General features: G+C 31.5%; 1 protein-coding gene across 8 annotated transcripts in view; it reads right to left on the reverse strand.

Annotated features, from left to right (window-relative positions):
• LOC113515622 (uncharacterized) overlaps positions 1-23,546 on the reverse strand; it is a 122,528-nt gene that overhangs the window by 93,352 nt on the left and 5,630 nt on the right. For 6 of the 8 annotated variants that reach the window (XM_052893328.1, XM_052893327.1, XM_052893331.1 and 3 more), the window contains exon 1: positions 2,084-6,118. In XM_052893328.1, coding sequence (XP_052749288.1) covers positions 2,084-5,723 — 3,640 coding nt within the window. In that variant the 5' untranslated portion in view covers positions 5,724-6,118. Of the gene's footprint in view, positions 1-2,083; positions 6,119-11,219; positions 11,313-23,546 lie in introns of those variants that run through there. The other 2 variants (XM_052893332.1, XM_052893333.1) reach the window with 1 other exon arrangement.

Below are 23,546 nucleotides of genomic sequence, written 5' to 3' on the forward strand. Positions count from 1 at the left end.
CATTGCAAATTATTTACAGTAGTAAACACAATTCCTATACCCAGTTAACGCACAATTTACCCATAAAACCAATTATACAGTTTAATAAAGTATTAATGATACTCGTATTTTAGGGCATAAATGTTTAACTTCGATGTGCGTTTTTATAAATCACTGATTACTTCAATTTTTTTTTAATCGATGTTTTATTTTACTTCTGTACAAAAACAAATACTTCATGGAGCAAGCAAAATTAAATAATAATAATTTTGTATTACTACGACACAATATAGTAATATATGCAAAAATATTCACCGAGACTCATTTTAATTTTAATTACAAAGCTGTAAGTACATACTTACCAATTTAATACTATAAAACTTGCCATGATTGCGCGAAATTGCTTTTCGAACTTGCTTGTTTCATTATTGTAAAATTTAATACATACACTCGTTTCTGTTTGTGATGAGATATTCAAGAATAACCTCTATTAAATGACAACAACAATCCGGTTTTATAATGATCATGAAAAACATTAGATAGATAGATAGAAGATCGAAATGCTGCTTTCCATGTATATCATACAATACGAAGGGGGGGGGGCGTACGTACTATGCGTATGGACTACAATGCATTTTGTGATGTTCTGTGTTCCGTAGTTCATATAAGTTATTTTTTTATTTATGCATATAAATGCCGGTTACCGTATTACATGATGTGGGCCGTTAGTTTGCTCGCCATTCTAAGTAAAAAACTTATGTATGGTTATTGATAATAATTTATAAGTAATTGAAACGTTATGATTTTGCCCTACATAAAAAAATCGTGACCATCTGTTTTAAAAAGAATTATCAAAATCGGAATAGAATTTTTAAAAATAGCATGTAATATACACATAAAGACATTTAAGCGAATTTAGAATCGTCTCTCTTTTAATATCAACTAACAACAATTATAAAACTACATCCAAAGAGTAGTTTAAATAAAAAGACAATGGATGTTTTACATGTAACTAAATATTCTTTGCATATAGAAAAATATAACAGTAATATTATATGTACTCGTAATGTAACGTATTATTATCTATATAATTAGTTGGATATAAGATTATCTTGTTATAATGATGTTGTACGTCAATAATACGATAAGATGTGGCTGCAAAATATAAAATACGTCTGCTGTATTTCAATTAAAATGGCTCAAAATTGTGAACACCTAACCATAATAATATATTCATATAATAGATACGTAATATATTTACACGGTATGTAATTAAATTAAAATGCAATAAATTCAATTAAATGCTTAATGTTCCTAATTAATTAGGTGGGTACCTACAGATAAATCAGTAGCAAAATAAATATTACCTATAGATTATGACCGTCAAACACATAGATATGATAAACATAGTGATGTCACATTCGTATATCATTTTGATAGTGCATAATTCTACAATAAGGAACATATTGTAAAACTGTGATAATTCATTGCTATTATCAGTATATGTACTACCTATATTCTATGATTTCGCGTAGAAACCTGTAACTTCACATTTCCGTGTAACTTTATATAGAAAATATAAGTATAAAAAATAACTATTATTACATGAATAGTACAGGTAGCCTAATTCATTAATAATAGAATTTTTTAGATTTATTCCAATTATCCTACATTTAGATAATAAATAACTATATATAATCTTGCCTTTTTGATAGATAAGTTTAAAAAAATAATATTTCATTGATGCAACACTACATAATTTAATAATACAGTACACTCGTAAATAGAACTCACCTTATTAATTGATTGTTGAACTTATGTAGGTACTAAATTGCCAGTCTTTGGTATTATACAACAATAGGTAACAATTATAATGAAATCTAATGTAATCCAGTAATATAGAGCAAATATAAGAAATAACACATTCATGCAAGCAAACATAATTCAAACTAGGTTATAGTTTACAAAAAAGACAATATAACTATCGTTAGTTTTCACTTATTACGGAACAATCTCCAAAACAATTCTCTAATTGTCAGCATAAATACAATCACTGCACACAAAACTACAACGTGCGATGATGCTGGTCCACCAGTTGACTCACCCGAACTGCTTTTATCTTCCATTTTGTCTTTGGCTGTGAAACGTACAAAATCTTGCAAATGATTTGGCAAATTTTGAACATCGGTCTCTTTGTCACCTTCTATAACTTTTATTTTATGCTTTATCACTTTGGGTTCTCTATACACTTCCTTCGCGCTTTCTTTTTCGTCCTCCGTTTCAGGATCTTTTATACCTAACTTATCCCACCTTTCTCTCGCTTTCGATATAAATTCTTTTTCAATGCGATTATTTACCTTTGAATTTAATATATCAAGAGCTGGCATACTTTTAGATACTAATTGTGAATTAGATATTTTACCCGAATTAGTTATTTTTATAATTTTATGATGTTTTCTTTCCTGACGTTCAGCCATTTGGTTTATGTATTCAGAATACATTTTGTCACGTAATAATTCTTCTTGACTACTACTAAATAACGAACGTAACCGCCCATTGTCTTTTTTTTCTTGTTGCGTATTATGTTCTGTATTCCTTTTATAAAAATAGCTGCTATTATTTGTAATCTCTTCTTGATCTTTCATTAGCGGAGCTCTTGGCCCTCTTTTAGAAATCTGTGGTACATCCATTTTTTCAGATTCAAGACGACGTATTTCAGCTTCTACTTCCTTTTCTTTTTGACGAATATATTCCATTTGTTGATCACATAAATCTTTTGGCAAAGATGGTCGTCGCGGATATTTAAATTCGTTCACATGATCACGTATATTCGTAAAGTTCCTATGCATATTTTGTATAGAAGAAATATCATTTTCAATCTCCTTATTTAAGTTACCTGTAGAATAATGAAAGAATTTTCTTTCGCTTTTCATTGATCTAAAAGAATTATCAGTGAAATCTGAGCTCTCATCGCTTTCATAGAATGAAGACGTATACTTTTTAGGTCGTGGTGGCGGAATTGGTTTAAATGTATTCGAAAAATCTCTAAACGAATTAATATTATCATAGGTTCTTTTAGATATTGATTCCCTATTCACATAATAATTTTGTTTTTGATCAAAATGTGTATTAGAATATTTATTAATTGGAACATTTAATTTACATGTTATAGAAGGATCGCGCATAAGTGCTAGTAAACGACTCCCAGTTTGTGACTTAAATGGCATAATAGGTTTATTACTATTGGTTTCATTTTCAACTTTATTTTCCTCGTAATATTGATTATACCCTTGACGGTCAATCATTTTTTTATGACTGTCTGTAAGATTACTAGTATCTTCTTTTGTTATCACTGTATTTGTCTTTTCCATAAGCATTTTTTGTGATGGCGATAAACATACATAAACAGATTCATTCTTACTGGGTGATGTAGTCCAATGACTTTCATCTTGAGATATCTTTAGTGACGAAATCCGAGGTTTAATTGGTGGTGGAAGAGAATCTTTGCTTTTTGATGATAAAGATACTTTTTCAATATTTGAGATCTCAGGTCGAGGGAAATATGGCAATGTATCTAACTTTGGGTTTTCTTTTTGAGTCAAATATATATTTTCAGTAATATTAGTTTCAGACATGTTAATGTTTTGTAATCGTTTTGACACAGAAGCTAATTCCTCTAATATTTTATCACCATATGGAAATGTAGAAATTTTTCTTACGCATATATCTCGCAGCCTCAAAGGTTGCTTATTACTGATTTTATCAGCTTTATCCTTATTCAGTGCAGACTTTCCTGTAACACATTCAAACACATCTTTTACATGACTTTTAATATCTAATTCTTGTATTTTTTCTGTATTTGACTCAATGTTATTGCACATATCATCATGCATTGTGTTAGAAACATCATTAAGAGAGGAATAATTTGGATTATATTTGGTAGTGCACTGGGATGAACATACGCTACTTGAAGAGTCTTGTCGAACAAAATTATCTTTATGTACTTCCGAAGGATCTTCTGTATCCGTAGAGACTTCATTTATTAGATTATTTATAGCGTCATTTAATTCACATTTCAAAACTTTTAATTCTAAATTATAATTATCATTACTGCTTGGTATATTTGATATAATTTCACTTTTATCTACAGGAATATCATTACTTAAATTATTACTACTAAGATTGTTTTGTTCATTTGTTATATCATTATCTTTAGGATTTTCAAGCTCCTTGACATAAAGATCTGTTTTAATATTTTCTGTAGATAATATAACTATTTCATGTGGATTCTGAGCTGTCTGGTTCATGTTGTCTTCTACATTCGTTTTTGTTTCAATAGATTCATTACACTTTTCATTTTCTGTATGTGCCTTTTCTGACTCCATATTTTCTTCATTATTAGACAAAAACGTCTTTTTCAACAGTTCTTCGGTATTAGTCACTTCGATTGTCGGCGTTATCATACGAACTGATACATCCGTTTCTGCACTGTCATCAGTTTCATCTCCTATCTCATGAATAGAACTTGTGCTGCTCGAGGAATCTGTCAAGTATACTATTTCAGCTCCAGCCATCTTTTCTACACTTTTCATAACCCAATCACCTCGTGCTTCTGTTATCTCTGGTTCTTTTAATTTTGCACCAACTAAGACACATTGCTGAGGCAACAATTTACCAAAACTTTTTTGTATTGTATTTTGTTTTACAATCTTTGTGCAATATTTGTCTTTATTTTTATTGTCTTCGAAAACATCATCATCCAAATCTTCGTTGTCGCTTATTTTATCATTCAATCGAGAATGACGACGTGATGTAACAGATGATTCACCACTACCTTCTTCATCAATAACATCTAATATTCTAGAAGGACCGAGTCGTTGAGTAACAAAATCTTCTGCCAAGCCTTTTTTACGTAATCTATGTCTAACTTCTCGATTTATAATTTGTTCTATTTCTGTTTTAATTTCAACTGAATTTACATTCGATTTACTAGATAAGTTTAACGTTTGAAGATAATGTCTTAACGATTTTTCTTCTTCGGGTGTAAGTGATTTCGTTTGATCGCATTGAGCTGTATTAAGAGGAATAGTAGTAATAGATAAAGTACCTGTAGCGAATTCCTCCGAGTATGGTAGTTTATTGTGTTGTAAATCATCAATTTCTTCCCATTCTACATCAGATTCTACTTCAGATACTATAGCATTATTACCTTCTATCACTGCAATAGTCATCTCTTCAGATTGATCACAAGTATCATCGGTAATATCAACTATCTGTGGTGCATCATCGTTGTCTAAACTTTTACTTTTTATAGAATTAATTGACTTTGGTTTGTTTTTAATCGTTTGATCTGGAGATTCAACTACATAGACACTATTTTGAATATCAGTGTCATTATTCATCGTTTGTGATAGTGTAACTGGGATAATTATATTATTATTAGTATTATTATTTAGATCCTGATTAAAACTTGCAGCAGAGGTAGAACTGCTTTCCGCACATTGAACTTTGTTGACCAATGAATCGTCAATATTATTTTTTGGCACTTCTTTAATATCAGAAAAATCGTTTACATTGTTTTGAGTTGTTTCAATATCTTCTGTTGAAGTAATTGTACTAGCACTACAAGTCTCACTATTACCGGTATAATTCACATCACTACTATTTTTGTTATTGTCAGTGCGTTGGTTTTTTGCTTTACGCTTATTCTTATTGTTTTTACGTCGCTTTGACCTGTCAGGCATGTTTATATAACACTCAATACACTATTATCACTGATACAATATAATCGTAATCACAGAACACACATTTCGTCCAATCATACACGGTTTTATTAACACCCCGAGTCTGATAATATTTATTACGTAGGAGTGATAGTCCTCACAATATCAGTAGAGCGTCGATGCTAGGGATTTCGAATCGTTCATGTCCCTGGGTCGCGTAGGGCACGCGGGACGGGGACGCTAGGTCGGCTTCGAGATTAGCTATTGTAATTTTCTTTTCAGCGAGCGGTCGCCGGCCGCGGCAGTCGTGCGCTCTGGCGACGATTTACTGATAATTATAAATAGGTTGAAGTGCGCGAGCGCGCTGTGGACTTTATTTTTACGCGGAGACGTGTACACGAGTGCGCGCGCGACGACCGGCTCTCGACCACGAAGGGAGCCGGCGCGCCACCGAGAGGCCGGTTCACTCGCGTTGCACCCGTATGGGCTACCGCATAAGCCGCGTATTGCTAATTAATATTGCACACATACACCATGCCTATTTTAGGTGCAAGTAACGGGGAAGAACTTTAAAACACAATGGATCATAGTTAGACATATTAGGATTTAGGAGATATGAATAAATTTAAGCTACCTATTCATAATTATGCAAACATATGAATGAGTAGGTATATATAGAAAAACATGTATGTTAAGAAACAAAATTTATTAACACAAATGAAAGCCGAAATTAAAGAAACGTTCAAAAAACAACAGTTATATGTATGCATTAAGATTTCTTTGGATGTTTCTATTATGAGTCGCGTCGGCAACCTATGGAAATAATTCTTACCAAAAATAAACGTGTATGTTGGTAAATATCTACTGAATCACATTTAAATGGCTGAATTGAATTAAATAAAAATTGATATGCAAATAGATCACCTTCTACATTTATTATGTATTTACTTTCATTTTATGTAGCCGTCGTCTATATCTAATTTGAAATAAAAATAAATTCTACATAATAAGTACCTTTTTATAAAACAAAATTTAAAATAAGGCAAGGCGTCGGAATAACGAGTTATAGATAATATAAATATCAGAAAAAATAATTTAAAAAAGAAACAAAATATTATAAATTAAATAGGCACATTAAATATAACAATTTTAAATTCAGAATTACAACCATATAACCACATATTTATTAAAATTATTAAGTACAATGAATTAAACAATTTAGGTAACATCATATAATATATGAAAGTGAGATCGTTTTTTCTGTGACCTCTTGGCGCTTTAACGACTCAATCAATCGTATTAAAACTTGGCATACACATAACAGGCATACTAATTAGGGATGAACATGAACAGATCTCGGTCAATCAACATATCCCGATCACGCGGATGAAGTCACGAATAAAATCTTATTTAGTTGTACTTATAAACATGTACTTATAAAATTTAATCATCAGAAGGTTTCCTATTTAATGTAAGTATTATTGAACGATACACCTGACATGACGTATCCCTATATATATCAGGAAATAGAAAATTACAAGTTGGTTAGGTAACGTTGGCTAAAAGTAGACTAACTAGCCCCAGTTTATCTAGACTTGCAGGTCATCTAGACTGATTGACCACTTCCACTGTTATAACGTAGGTAGTCAGCAATCAAATGTTTATCTCAGTGACGTTGACATAAACATTCTGATATATAGACAAATGATTCGTGTTTCTACCGTGAAGCAGTTGTGTTTGCATGGCTGTGTTTCGGTTTGAAGAGTGAGGTACGGAGGAATAACACCTGAGTCCTCGGGAATGGCAACGTATGGGGGGTATCATGGGCGAAACAGTATACTCTGCTATGTCCATGGTACTGCTTGTGTCTATAGGCGACGGTTATCATTTTCCATCAGGTGGACCGTCAGCTTGTTTGCCATTCTAAGTTTTATAAAAATTAAAAAAAAATTATATGTGTATATTGGAAACATAAATGTTTGCCTAAAGTTACATATTTTTCTTTCATTTTTAACTTAAAAGTAAATGCGATACTGAACCATCGAATAAATAATAGTGACCGAACTATATCTATATGTTATTTGGCATAGGCAAGTGCAGGTTGGTACCTACCTATTATAATTATTTATTAGAACTAGATAATAATTTTTATGTAGGGACCTATATAATCATCGATTTTGGATTTTTTGTTAATTTTATTTCAATATTTAAGTAACAAATACTCGACATTAAAATTGAATATTCAAAATAAACTTCTTGTTTTTCTGTATATGCTCCTAAATATTTATTTCAGTTTTCAAATTGGTGTTTTATCTGTTATTTAGACATTAAACGATATCATCTTAGCGTAAAGGGTTATGTTTAATATTCCATTCACAATGTTAGACTATTAGGCTGGACCACCAAAATAAACAAAGTACACCAGTGATCTTGTCTTTCATTACAAATCTGCCAACACTGAGATAATTTACTAAATAGGTATGTATAGACGTAGTTAGATAGATTATCTCCTGTTACGTATATTTTTACGACGTTCACACAACGCAAAAATATCTTTATTGACATGTTGATTATTACATACATTTAGTAATTTCGACTATATATTTTGTGTTGACATTTAAAGCGATATTTTTATATATATAATAAAAATCAATTAATCTGAACGATAACTTTTATACTTAATATTATTATTCTAAAAAAATTTCTAACCAAATACTCGTACACTACCTATTCATCACCCACTAAACTACTTACTCAAAAAATAAATTTAAAAAGAGTATGTTTATCATTATTAGAACGTTAGCACAATTTTTCTATATTGCATTATTGCATCACTATACAAAGAAAAAAGTTGGAAAATATTCCTAACGATTTTCTATAGGGATTTTTTATTCAAAATTGCATTAAATAAAGAAATATAAAAAACTACATAAGTTTTTGTAGTCTATGCGATGCTCAGGCTAGAAACTTATATAAATGTTCAGTCAATAAATAATATTATATATGACATGCTATGATATTTTTACTTGATTTTCACGAACTCATTTCTTCTTCAGAGAAAATTTTATGTATCTCATTCATGTCCTACTTTCAATTTGAAGATATATATAAAAGCAAAATACATTGAAATAGGTCAAGACTATTGTTCATGCGCTAAACATGTTTAAATCAAGATTTAGTATTCATTCAAGAGCGTACATATGGTATATTTTTAACGCTATTTTGCCTGCTGAGTAGACAGAGTTCTATATCACATCATAATTAGTATTTATTACAGTAGTGCAATATCAAATGTTTGGTTACTCTTGGCTGAATGGATTCAAATGAAATTTCGTACACCTGCCTGTATAAGGTGGCGTCATTGCATAAATATATGGGATTGATTTAATCGAGTTCGGTATCTATGTGATACCTATGTAGTGATATGTATTCAATATGGGCCTGCGACAAAATAGAAAACATTTTGGAGATCAGCATTTGTTATTTCCATCTGTTTGGTTAGATGTCTACATAAAAATACTTACAATGGAAGAATAAAAATAATTATTATGTTATTCTTTACGAAATGACATATTTTACTACAAATGACAAATGGATATGAAGTACTAAAGTATCTTATCGATGTGGGGAATCAACATATAGCGTGCTCACTGTAATAATTATATTGATTGTATTCGTCGTTTCTGTCTAAACCTAACATTAAGACAGGAGATTACTAATTATAAAATTATGATTACTAAAAATTCCAAATAGAAAGTGACGCAAATTGAGTGCTTTTGTAGCTATACAGTCGCGAGCACGTGCACGCGTGGTCTTCCAGAAATATCGACTCAGACGTTTCGCTTTCTGAGTGACAATAAAAAATAGTAATTTTGATATTTGTTTTTGGTGAATGTGGAATAACAAACGGACGTTCGGCATCGGTATTGCTATGCATGACATAATCGCCGGATAGATCCGGGCTAGTGTGCCAACTGCCAACACACCGCGGTCACAAGCGTCTGTGGTGCTTTTTTGGCACCATTTCAAAGGGTTATCAGGTGAACTCGTAGATTGCACGCATATATGCTGTTTACAGTGTTACGCTTAAACCAGAGACACGTAAATAACATTAAACTCTTTAGCTCTAATTAGAAAAAGTTATTTCCAATACCAAAAACGAATTGTTTCTACGACGAAACATTCTCGAGTAAAATAGTAATAGAAGTTTCTAAAATTCAATATAATATTAAGAGTTTCTTTCAGGGTATATATTTTTATAAAACTAACTTAATAGAATAAAACATTGGACTTGAGTAAATTATTGTAACATATATTAGTGTTGTTACTTCTTACCTATAGGAAAAAAATGTCTGGTAAGGTAGTTGACTTATCAAACTTTCATTGACCAAATTGGAGACATCCCAAAATAAGTATTCCAAATATTATTTCGTATAAAAATGTAGTTAAATAGAAAACCTCCTTATTAAAAAATAAATAAAGAAAAAAGTAATTTGAAAGTCAATTAAAAACTTAAAAAGCGTTTATAAATATTAAATATCCCAAAGTTAATAAAGTTCTAGTAGGTATCTCTTCGTATAACAGGGTCAAAGCATGTACAAGAACAAAATACGAGTAGTATCTTTAGTCGGCCGCCTCGCTATCGAGCTATTTTACTTGCTAATACAGACGGACGGTCTAGCGAGCATAATATATCCTGTTATCTTGTTTCTTGTCATATGTATGTGACAGCTACAGGAAACTAATTTCAGTATGATATACTGACAGCGCCAAGTTTGAATCCAGCAACTTTTCTTTCTTACGAAAAGATATGAAAACCTGATACTTATATAACCACATACACTATGTCTACCTACTGTAATGCATAATACTTCAATGGCGTATAAGTACCTCGTCTACTATGTGGTTGAGGTAAGTCCCAGAGTGATTCAAGATCTTGAGGGTTCATCAAACAACAGGCACTTAGTCATTGTAGTAATATATAATATCAATAATGTAAAGTCTTGATCAGTATTATGACAAATCAGGAAAATAAAATATTTACATGGACTATTATTTAAATCCCAATATTTAAAAAATAATTTAAAGAAGTTTTAAGATAATATACCTATCGGATTATTCATATGATTTATATATCTATTTAAATACAATTACATACTGTTATACGTATATATCATTATAGCCGTAATACGTATTCGAAAACTACTAAAAAGTTGGACAATATCCAATGCAATTTGTATATCCGATATAATGATGATGCGTGTAGTAGATATCTATTATTACATAGATGGTTTTCCCCTAAAGTATTGTACATAACGACGTAAATTAAGAATTAAATGTGATCTGAATGATACAGCAAATAAAATATAAGTTTTACGGTAAAGAGCGCATGAGTCACTTTGCTCAAGTGTACTACGTAGTTTCAAGTTGCACGGAAACAAGGGAATTGTTTACAGGGCTGGAACAAAGGACTCATTTTGGTACACAAAAGTATAACAGGAATAGGTAAGTACATACGTTTCGGTGTGGGGCTCTGGACCGCCGCAGAAGTTGTATTCGGAGATTTTACAGGCGGCTTGTTGGTCACCACATCGTTCGCTGATGTCCTTCCTGTGTAAAAATAAAACAAAAAGTAAATTACTTGTTTAAATTACGAATCATGATTTCAACTGTCAAAGCTTAACATAGGCCTCCCTCACTGATAAGCTAAAAGAAATTGTCCTAAGCCACTTCCATTCTCTAACTACCTGCTATTATATATTATATTTGAGGTTGTCGCGCAATCTAATAAACCAATTTATTTTAGGTAAGTAGCAAAAATATTAAAACATCAGAAACTTATTTATATTTAAATTTTTTATTTCTTATCGAAGGTTGATCAAAATAGGTTACACGGGGCTTTGATGATTCGAAACAACTTTCAGTCAAAATATTTTTTGTTCCATTTTATATATTTGTGCCTACCTTGACCTATATATATAAAAATACTAGCTGACTCGGCAAACGTTGTTTTACCATATATATTATTTCGAGAACTATACATGAAAATTTATCCTACTACAATTATTATATTTGATTGCCATCTTGCAACCCTATTGCGATATTTAAAGTTGCGATAAAAAACAGTCACGAACGATTGATTGTAAAATATATATATATATATATATATATATATATATATATATATATATATATATATATATATATAAAAATAAAAATTTTGACAAAAAAAATATGGGGTAATAAAATTAGGTGAGATCTTATTTGATGGATATGAAAAATTAATTGTAATAATAACTAGTTCATTCTAAGACCTTTACTACTACTTTTTTTGATATAACAATAAAGCAAAGGACACAAGAATTTCATATATATATATATATATATATATATATATATATATCGGCAGGCAATGCCGTTGGTGTTGTAACAAACATGGGCGGCGGTAGTACATTAGATCAGGTGAAATATGCATTTTTTGTAAAAATAAAAAATATATCTATAAAGCGGCAATCGTAAACATACTGAAGGGAATCGAAAATTTGTTTGGAAAATACTTGAGTTTTTGTGTCAATCTAGATCAACGGACAAGTATGGACTAGATCAACGGACAACGGACGAAGATAATGGAATGCATTTATGGATATAAAATCGATTATTTAAAATTAAATTCATACTATTCTATATAAATTTATCGTCGACAAGGACGAGACCTGTACCTTGGTTCTACGAATATATCTTAATATATGTAAGGGAGGTGGACGTAGTAAAGCAATATTTCAATAAGTTTCACATAAACTAGGGATAACTAGATGATTTAATTTTGTTTCCTATTTTCTTCCTTATTCTTTTATATTTAATCCCATAATTCTACAAGAGTATACCTGGATATCTCCAATTTGCATTGTGCCCACTATTTCAGTAATGTCATTATATTAGATGTTTTAATATACCTAGATTATTATCATCGTCATCATATCAATCTCTAACTGTTCACTGCTGAGCATGAACCTCTGTCCCCCCCCCCCCCCCCCGGGATGGTTTTGTCAGTAGTTGCCACGCTTGGCAGGCGGATTGGCAACCGCAGTTAGGCTTTGAAGATGTTTTAAGATGGACGCTTCTGCCCGTCCCTCGCCTTCCCTTAGTCGCCTCTTACGATACCAATGAGAGGGGTGGCCTGTTCTATGTCGGGATCACACGGCAAACCTAGATTTGGTATATAATATGTTAAACCCGCATTCTAGAAATTTAAGACAGAATATAATTACATACTTATACATATTATTAGAATAAGTTCACTTTTTTATATTTTTGAGTTGTATCTAATTAGATATCATAAAGTAACTGCTATACTATATACTGAGTGACTGTAAAAGTATCTTAATATTTTGGACATTTCTGTTTTAAATTTATACTTATTTCAAAACAAAATAAAGAGATTATGGCTTCTTGTTTAAAAATTATTATGATATAATTATTATAAACATTTCAAATAATCAAAAGAATTATAATTATCATTCTAAATAATAAAAATCTAGCTTTAAACCAAACCAGACTTTCACAAGGTAGCAATTGACTATTGTATAGTACAATAATTAATGTTTAGTGAGCGCATTGGGAAATTGTATGTACTGTAAATAAATAAATTAGAAATTTATGATATTTTTTAACCAAATATTCTGTTTTATTCTAAATTTAATCATATCGTCCAAGTGAAATTTATAAGGATATTAGATGCCAACAATAACCTTTACTACGTTACTACTAATAAACAATCAAATCGAAACAATCAAATAGAACACACTTACCATATCTTACTGTGAAAACCGATACAATTGCACAATATCATTTGAGCGAACAATCAATTTATCTCGCTGCAGCTTGCGGTACTTTGGATAATGCTTCCGTAATCTACTGTTCTAGAATTTGATTCTAGCAAATCTAAAATTAGTTTATGATATAAGGATTGCAACAAGACGCGGGTTCAGGTACGAGTAGTACCGATTAATAGACTCTCACTTTAGTGATAATTAAACAACACACGTTGATTTTCAGCTTGTACCGGGAAGTGCACGGATGCGAATGTGACAGGATTTGGCACGGCTTTGTCTTCGACTAACCTACTTTGTGATGCAAATAAAATACACATCGTGATAGAGGGTAGTCACCTTTAAACATTTTTATAGACACGCAGTATACAATTATACAGGTATATAATAGGTGCATCAAACTTTTACGACAGATATATACACATATTCATAAGAATAAAAAAGATTGTAGCATAAAGGAAATTGCCACTATTTGCTAATATAAAGTATGATATTTGTGCGATTAAATCCATAGCACTGATTTAATTATTACCTACTTCAAAGGATGGGAAGGGAAGGAATTGTTAGTAATGGAGACTAAGAGCCTTATTGCCAGCAATATACCCAGGTCGACCTCTACGAAGTCCCCCCCTGGAAACCATCGTGCTGAATTTCAGGTCTTTCCATCAAGATCAGGTTAGTTAATAATCTGCTTTTTCATCGTCATCTATCATCTCTCACTGGTGCCTTGTCAGCCTATACCGTCAGCGCGAACGTTCCATTTCATTATTGTCAAATAAAAAAACAAACTCCAAAGAATTTCAATTACTTTACTTAAAATTTGTCCCAAAGATTATAATTGGGCAGTCTTTGTACATGTCTATATTATTTACCATACTGATTTATTACGGGAGCTGCCTTTTAAGTAGTGTCGTTTGAAATAAGTATAGACAATCTAATAGATTATTACCATTTATTGTTTTTCAAAGAATTCTACGCGATATTGAATACACTTTTGCATGCGTTCAAACCAGTTTTAACCACTCTGAAGTGGGGGTAGTCAAAATGGCTGATTTGTATGCGTCAACAATTTCTTCGGGTGAGCTGAAACATTGACCACGAAGACTTTGCTTAATTTTAGAAAACGTAACAAAACTGTTAGGGCTTAAGTCAGGGCTGTAAGGCGGATGATCTAAAATTTCGATATTTTGAGTGCTCAAAAACATCTTTGCTTGGCGGGCGGTATGCAAACTTGCATTGTCATGGTGCATACGACGTCTTGAATTGTTTTTTCGAAATTCGGTGATAACTTGTGGCTAACAAATAGTAGTATACCAGTCAGCGGTAAGTGTCTTGCGATCTTCTATTAGAATAGTGGCGACGTGACCACTTTTTGCCACAAACGAGGCCACCATTTTTTTCGATGTGCTCCGTGAGTGTATGACTTTGATCGATTTTGGCTCATCCTGGAAGACCCAGACAGTTGCTTGCTGCATAGGATCTGGATCGTAAGCATATATCCAAGACTCGTCACCACTAACCATAACATAAACTGTAGCTGTTTTTTGGTCGACGCTAAGCAAATGTCCAACGAGAGATCAACTTTCTTACGCCAAGTTCTTCGTGTAGGTTTTTTTGGTCAGTGATCCCTGAAATGCCCACGGATGCTATTTCACGGTATGTCACATGACGATCTTAGAGGATAAACTGCTGCACGGCTTCAATATTGTCTTGCGTCATGGCGGTTTTTGGACGTTCTTCACGTGGCTTGTCATTGAAGCTAGAGTGCCCACGTTGAAAATCTAAATACCAGCGTTTTACAGCTCTAAGACATGGGGCTGCATCACTAAGTACCGAACTGATCTCCTCAAAGCATTGAAGTTTGAAAGTCGTAGAAAATTATTGTACGTAAATTTTCCTTAGATATTTCCATTTTTACAACCGACCTTTGAATAGACGTTACAATAAAACTATTCGACCAATCTAAAAACATTATTTTGTTTTCGAATTCTAAATCCAAATGGATGAAAATGCCATATGTTTTTTTTTTTTACAATATTCGCGGAAGATTGACAAACGACACGACTTAAAAGGCAATCTTACGTATATACGATCACTATTCACCTAAAAGATATTACATCAATCTGACGGAATATCATTATTCTAGATTTAGATTCTAATTCCTAGTTCGTGATTAAACAAAGATGATGATATGATAAAACACAGTGATAAGTCGTATTTAACTAATTAAATTACTAAACCATAAAAGCGACTATGAAATTTTATTTTATGACAAAAACGTAATCAAGCTGAAAGAATACGATGTAAATAAATATTAAACTTTCAAAGACGTTGCAATATTAATGCTTGTCTGTACATTTACAGGTAAGCTTAATTAAGTCTTTATTAACTTAATATATAAATAAAATACTATAGAGCAATATAGTGAGATAGTTAAAGTAAAGAAGTAATTATTTTTTATTTATTTTTGTGCTACTGAACAAGAGTATAGTATTTTTATTGTAACAGAAAGATATATATTTAGTGAATATGGGGGAAAAATTATGCAACTTAAAATAACAAACAAACTGTTAAACCACCAATTAAAAAGTAATAACCGTCGCCAATAAACATGAACAGCACCATAGACATTACAATATAAATACACTGTGACGCCCACAGCATCCCTCTTAATAAAATAAACAAGCAAACAATTAGATAAATCAAATTGATGGTCGAAATTGCAAGCGGATCAATGTAAATCTCAATTAAAGTGGCTCCACTGAGACATCTAAAGGAAATTTTAATACAAGTCAATAATTTGATGGTAGCTGGATAGCCCTCGACAAAGAGTTTATTTTTCGAGAGCTCAGTGATTGGAGGATTGCTTGTTACTTATTTATACTTCGTTTGAGATAAAATCAAGCTCATATTGCTTCGTTTATCGGGAAAATTTACAAAATAACATTGACAAGTTTGAGACACACCAAGGTTTTTAACTTGTTTTTTTTTTTGTTTTCTCTATTAAATACACTGTCTGTTCAGTAGAACCAATTAAAATATCATATAAGAGTAATCGAAACTTTTGTTAGTAACGAACCTGTAAACAAAATTCCTATAACCTATAAATAAGTTGGTATAAATCCCACAGCACAGATGGAACTATTGAGAAGTGGCCTTCACTGGATAACACGACGAAAGCGCAAAAAATATCTACCTATAGTAGAATACTGTAGCGTTACTGTACGTCTTGAATTAAATTCCAATAGATCGATATTGGAATTATCACACTCTCGAATTGTAATAGTCGTAACATAATGGTTTCATATTGATATATATATATATATATATATATACATATATATATATATATATATATATATATATATATATATATATATATATATATATATATATGACTGCAACTTGTCGATGCAAACTATTGCAAACGGATCCCAATGTTAATTTAATTCCTAATTGTTATTTCACGAGTGCAGTACAAAATTCTTCTTGACATTAGATTGGTTTGATATTGATATTAAATTCAAAAGTAGGTCTTCTGAGTACTCTCTGATCAAGATTATAGTAAATATTTGGTGTACAGTACTTAAATTACGTGGTTGCTCTATATATTTCTTATAAATCATTTGCTTCAAGAAAAAGCTTTTCTCAAAATGTTATATCTAGACATCTTTGATCCAGGCATGCTTGATTTAGCAGTATAAAGTACAGGAAAATGGCTAACAATAGAAATATTAATTTTACATATAAATAAATATATCAAACAATTAAACTTAAAAATTTAATTTAAATACTCAAACGGTCAATATTGGTAACCAGCAAATAAAGATCCTAAGTGCATCCCCGTCCTTAATCTGTACTTTGTTTCAATAAACCGATCATCAGGGTTGGTTACTGTCGTAATTTGTTTCATTGTATATTGAGGAAAATCTTGTCCAAGAAACACCGAAGAGTCAATTCCAATAAATTCTTGTTTTCAAGACTGGCAGTGCTCCTACGCTATGATAATTTACCACAAAACAGTGATAAAGTCACTAAGTAAGTGTATCCTTTCTAGCCAATGGAAAAATAAGTAATACGTTAGTTATATTTAAAACAGCATTGCTTCTTTCCTAGTACTTTTCAGTTAAAAAGATCTGAAAAATGTCTTTAGATATTACACAATACGCCGTTTTAGAGGAATAACCATTTCGTATGGTTGACAGCTCACCTAATTTTCCAATTTATATTTTCCGGAACTTGAATGATATGCGAACACAAAATGTTCACTACACTATTAGATTGACCACCATTCGCGACGTATCTATACTAGTTTGGAATACGGACCAGTGTCGGCGACGACACTCGAGGCCGGAGGGCAACTGTGACAGGGCGCGCACCCACAATGGACACTTTCTGTATGTAAATCACAATAAAATACCCGCTTTGTATATGATTACGACACGCTGAACTAAACACCGAATGCGACATCCTGGGCCCATTCGGAATTCGTTTAATAAATGAACGAATTTGAACTTTATGCATCGCACGATAAGGATTATGTGATGGCTGTATGTAATATTAGGGTTCTGCATGCAATGCAATGCAGACATACGTCGAAGTTAACAATTAAATTTGTTAGAGTTCTATACTAAATATAAACTTTATTATTATTATATATTGTGTGTCTGTAATGAAATTAAATACAGGAATTAGAAATTTACTCATTTTTAATATTATTGTATCAAAACTCAAAGATTGAACAATGAACATATTAATTTTAATTTTTTTTTTAATACATAATAAAAGATTTTAACGTCCTTACTTTTGACTAATTTTATTAACGTTATTTTATTTATGTAATACCTACCTAATTGTGTCTGAAATTCAGTGTCATTATTATTTTATTTGACTTGTGTTTTGATCTAGTTTATATATTCACTAACGAATCGTATAGAAAAAATCGTAATAATAATATTTAACAACATCCTCCTAATATTTTTATTGTGAATACATTCTTACAAATTAATAGTGAATAAATGAATATAAATGTTTATTAATATATAATACGAGTATAGCATTAAGTTCGCCTTTTATACCAAACATTTCTTGTACATGTGATAAAAAAAAATATATTAATTTTTTTGATAGAGAATTCGAGAAATTAATGAATATGTAATGTTAAATATAAAAAGTATTTTTTTTATACAAACTAACATATCTATCATGCCTCCTCCCCATTAGGATAGGCAGAAACAATGGCTAAACGGTTTAATTCAACCAGATTACTTTCGCCAGGATAGCCCTTACCAATGTATATTCATTCCTGCTCGACAAATCTCGTTTTTAATTATTCTTTCATCCATCCCCTTGAAATGATCAAACCAACGTAATATTCCCCTTTCGAACTTTGTATTACGTCGTCTTTCAGTCCACGATTCTCTTTAATCACACTATTCCTCACTATATCTTTTAATGTTATCCCACACATACGTCTCAGAGTTCTCCTCTCTACAGCATTAATCGTACTTTTATGCTTCTTCTGCCATATCGACGATTCGCTTCAAAACTTCTTATGGCAAGGCTTTTTTGCTTATTATATATTAAGAGAAGTGCACCGTTGACACTGTCTCCTGTATTTTTTTATATATTTACGTATTCATTTGTTTCTCTATTGCTCTGCCACCTTTCATAATAATGTCTTCTGGACTATGTTATATATATATATATATATGATTGTAAAATATTAGTAAATATTTATTTTATTCCTTGATAAAACATTCAATGAACAGATTAGCTTTGCTCGTTGCAAAAGACACGTCCTTGAGTGGGAAGTTTATCCATCCTGATTATTCAAGAACACGTCGGAAATATTATTCTAGGCATTTCGAGATCAGATTTTATGTCCAAGAGAATAAAATTGTGGCTCTGGTAGTTTATCTCCTACAATACCTAATATGTGTACAATGTACAATGATGTTCGATGACGTAATGTACACATATACGTAAATATGAGTTTACTCAATTAGGCACAATGTGATAATATAATATAAAACAAGTTTAACACACAAATAAACGATGTCCTGATATTTTGTTGAGTAATACATAATCGAAGTCCGTGTATATAAAAGTATAATCGTTCTGTATTTATTAATATAAATAGTATTTTATTTCTCTATTCTTATTTATTGATAGGTTCGACCTTAAATGTCTGAAAACCACTTTGCGGTGATGCACAACTCAGTGCGTGCGCTGTGATTGACATACAATATATTGTACAAAGGCAAGGTGTGCCGGATTGTCAGCTTAATTGTGTGACCAAATAAGTTGAGTTTGAACCATCCATCAACCTGATACGTGTCATAGCTCCATTCAACTGAGTTCTATTAACCGACCCAAAAGTAGAACTAGTGAAATAGGTAACGGTGAAATCATTTGTCACGCTGCCTGTTTATTAATTGTCTATTAGTATCATTATATTAAGGGATATGTTATTAAGAAAATTGAAATACGTGTTCTATTAATATTACAGTAAAATGCCGTATCCAATGTTTACAGTCTTCATTGTATAAGACTTAGACAAGTTGACTATCTGTTTTGCTTTTCTCGCGACGTCGGTGATCAGTGATTTTTTTTTATTTCCTCATGGGAATATTTTCAGTCAAGGACTAAATAGATCAGAATCTTTCTAGTAGCATTTGCATATCTGTGTTCAAAAAAGTCTATTTAGAGTTTTATTATGGGTATGTTTTTTTTATACAACTTAGAATGGCAAACAAGCTAACGGTCCACCTGATGGAAAATGGTAACTGTCGCCTATAGACATGAGCAGTACCATGGACATAACAAAGTATATTGTTTCGGTTTGGGGGGTATGATACCCCCATGCGTTGCCATTCCTGGGGTCTCAGGTGTTATTCCTCTGTACCCTGTAAATTCACACCATATCCCACCCTTCAAACCGACAATCATGTAAACACAAATGCTTTACCCAAATAAACGTCTTTTGTACAAAGTCTCTCTCTGATAAATTAAATAGATTATATAGGTATAGATTAATTTTATTCTCACCATGTTATTATACTTATCAGAATCGAATCAGACCTAATAAATGTAAAAAGGTCATGCCCTGAAATAAATTAACAAAACATTTAAAAAATCATTATACAACAAGAACTGTTATGTTGTAGACAAAGTGAAGCCATTGAAAAGAGTTTTTAATCAAGCAAATTGTATTGTTGTGGAAAAGTTGCGATTAAATTCTACGTAGAAAAGTCCCGTTTGTTTGCAAGGATGAATGCCAAAGTATTTACTTGCGCAAGTAAAATGCTACACATTCTGGATATATCCAGAATTATTTTCAGCTATTCATTAAAGGGCCTTTGAGGAGTAAAGAATAGGCTTTTTTATAAATTAATTTTATAGCTCTTATCGACGTTCTTTTCTAACTTCAAACAGTTTAGGACTAGTCAGGAATGACTTACGAATACCTACTGTATCAAGATTTTTTAAAATATATATTATATCGAAAACTGATATCTGTAAATTAATTTATATCAATTATTATGTTTAGATTTAAGTTATAATAAAAATTAAGCATAAGTAGTAATAAGTGAGTGTAAATATATACATTAATAGGTACTCGTATATGATAATAAATTATAATTTTGCATGTACTATGCAAATATAATTTCCTTTGCCTTCCAAATAATTTTAGGCAATCTTATTTACTCCGACTTCTCAGTTAAAATTAATATAGCAAATTAATGTATGCAATATTTTCTCGCTCGTTGTCGTCATATTTAAGTCATATTCATAAGTATTAACTTATAATAAATTATGAATTTATAAATTATCTTTAACTTAGTTAATCTAAGTAAATTAATTATTATCTATTACATAAAATACATGATAATTACAATTAAAATTACATTGTGTGTGTAGGTCTACTTTTTCTATGACTTTTCATGTAAAACTAATTAATTAGTTCTATTTTTATCTCAGGACTAAAGACAAATAAAAAGTAGGGTAAACGCAATTTTACTTATAAACACCTCAAACCAAGAGTGCTCTGTCTACTACCATAATTATTCCAGTGATTACTAATCATATGAATGAAAAATATAATTAGTCTAATATCCTGACTTTTCTCTCAGACTGTACCAATACGATTCATCGAATCATGATAAGTCAGTCGATATCCCCCTAGAGTATTGTTCCATTCACCATCGTATAGTATTATCATTATTTTATCTGGAGTTTTTCCTATTTTTACATAGTAATTTTTTAAACAAATTTATTCTCGCACTCCCGTTAGGATTGCAATATTTATTTCGCAGATTGTTCGCGATACTTAATACACTTCTATCGAGTTTATTCAACTCTCATTCTCTTTCTTATAAATCTAACTCTCGTTTATATACGTATACCTAGAATGTATACATACTGCTCGAGATAACAATGAATTTCGAATTTATGCCAGCTGCGCTTTTTGGCTTTCATTCAAACTGTATAATAGTTTCACCATAACGCCATTCATATTTACATTTAAAATAATAACCAAATACCTATATTTTAAACATAGAAAAAAATTTCCTTGGCAGCTATAAAATATATTTCCCAAAGTACATCATGTACATGAGTTTAAAATTTTGTCGTTGTTAACTTTTTTGATACCACGAAGATGGCAAATAGGCATACATCCCGTCTGTTGGTAAACGGGCATTGTAGAATATGGAGCGTCCATAGTCTACAGTGACTGTTTGCAACACTAGGGGTGTAATGTGCGTGTTGTTGACCCTGAAGGAATCTTTATACAACCTTTTTTTCAGAACCCCATATTGTAGCCTCTAGGGAAAACCTCGGCAGGGAGCTCATTCCACAGCCTGAGCATTTGCAGAAGAAAACATCTCTGAAACCGCACTGTACGCGACCACATAAGTTCTAGCATGTGAGGATGAATTCCGTATAGATGATGAGTGGTGCGATGATAAAAGGTAACTACCGTTAGTACCGTTTCGAACAATCCCTCAGAACACAATCCGTTATACAAGCGGTAGAACACACAAAGGGAGGCATAGTGTTGCCTTAGACTTAAGGGTTCAATACCGCTCTGTGATTGCTGACCTATTTATTTTGGTTATAAATTTTAACCACGCATTGACATGTCATCCGATAGTCCAATAGAATCAAATACTTTAACTAGATTGGATTGCATCACAACAATTCAATTTGCGTGGGAAGGCTCCTTTCGGTCGCTTTCATTCACTATTCTGATGGCCAATATTGAATGACCCTTGCTAAATTCAAACACTCAATAAACAATCAAGCGATCTGTATTGCGTAGAATATTCTAGTTAAATTGGTCGAATTATTGCGCGGGAAAAATCATCAATAGGTATAGTTAAGCAAGAACACAATTGTCCGTCCATATGTGTACATTTTCATTGGAGCGAGGAAATCGTTCGACCAATAGAGAACCAATAAAAAGGACGGAACTCTGGCTGTCAGATGTAATGCGTAGGCGCACCCTCTACGTTTTGTTTGTATATAGTACAGTGTAGTGTAAATGCATTGTTGTATATCCGGTGGTGTAACTGATCTGACATAAAGTTGGTTACGGTTGTTGTATAAGAATTATATGAATGACAATAATTGTGTCAAATTCGATATACTTACATAGACAGCAATATAGTTATAAAAACATAACTAATATATACTAAAAAATATATTAGTCATTTAAAAATTAAATTAAGTACTAGTAAGTTAGATGAGATTTTATATGAAATTTAAATAAAACAAACCTACCATGTAATTCAGGCGTTAATTACGTGCTTATTGTGAGAATTAAAGTTGTAAATCTATATATATATCAAAATTAATTAAATTTTTTAGAACTCAAGAACGGGCTCACCTATTCAAACCAAATGTTTAGGCTTTGTTCGGACTATTTAGTAGATGGTTTATGTGAAGTTTGCACAAAATCGGTCGAGCGGTTCTTTATTTATCACATTTTTTTGTAACAAATGATTTCAAT

The sequence above is a fragment of the Galleria mellonella genome, unplaced genomic scaffold, assembly GCF_026898425.1.
Source record: "Galleria mellonella isolate WM207_F2 unplaced genomic scaffold, CSIRO_AGI_GalMel_v1 utg173, whole genome shotgun sequence".
In the NCBI taxonomy this organism is placed as follows: Eukaryota; Metazoa; Arthropoda; class Insecta; order Lepidoptera; family Pyralidae; genus Galleria; species Galleria mellonella.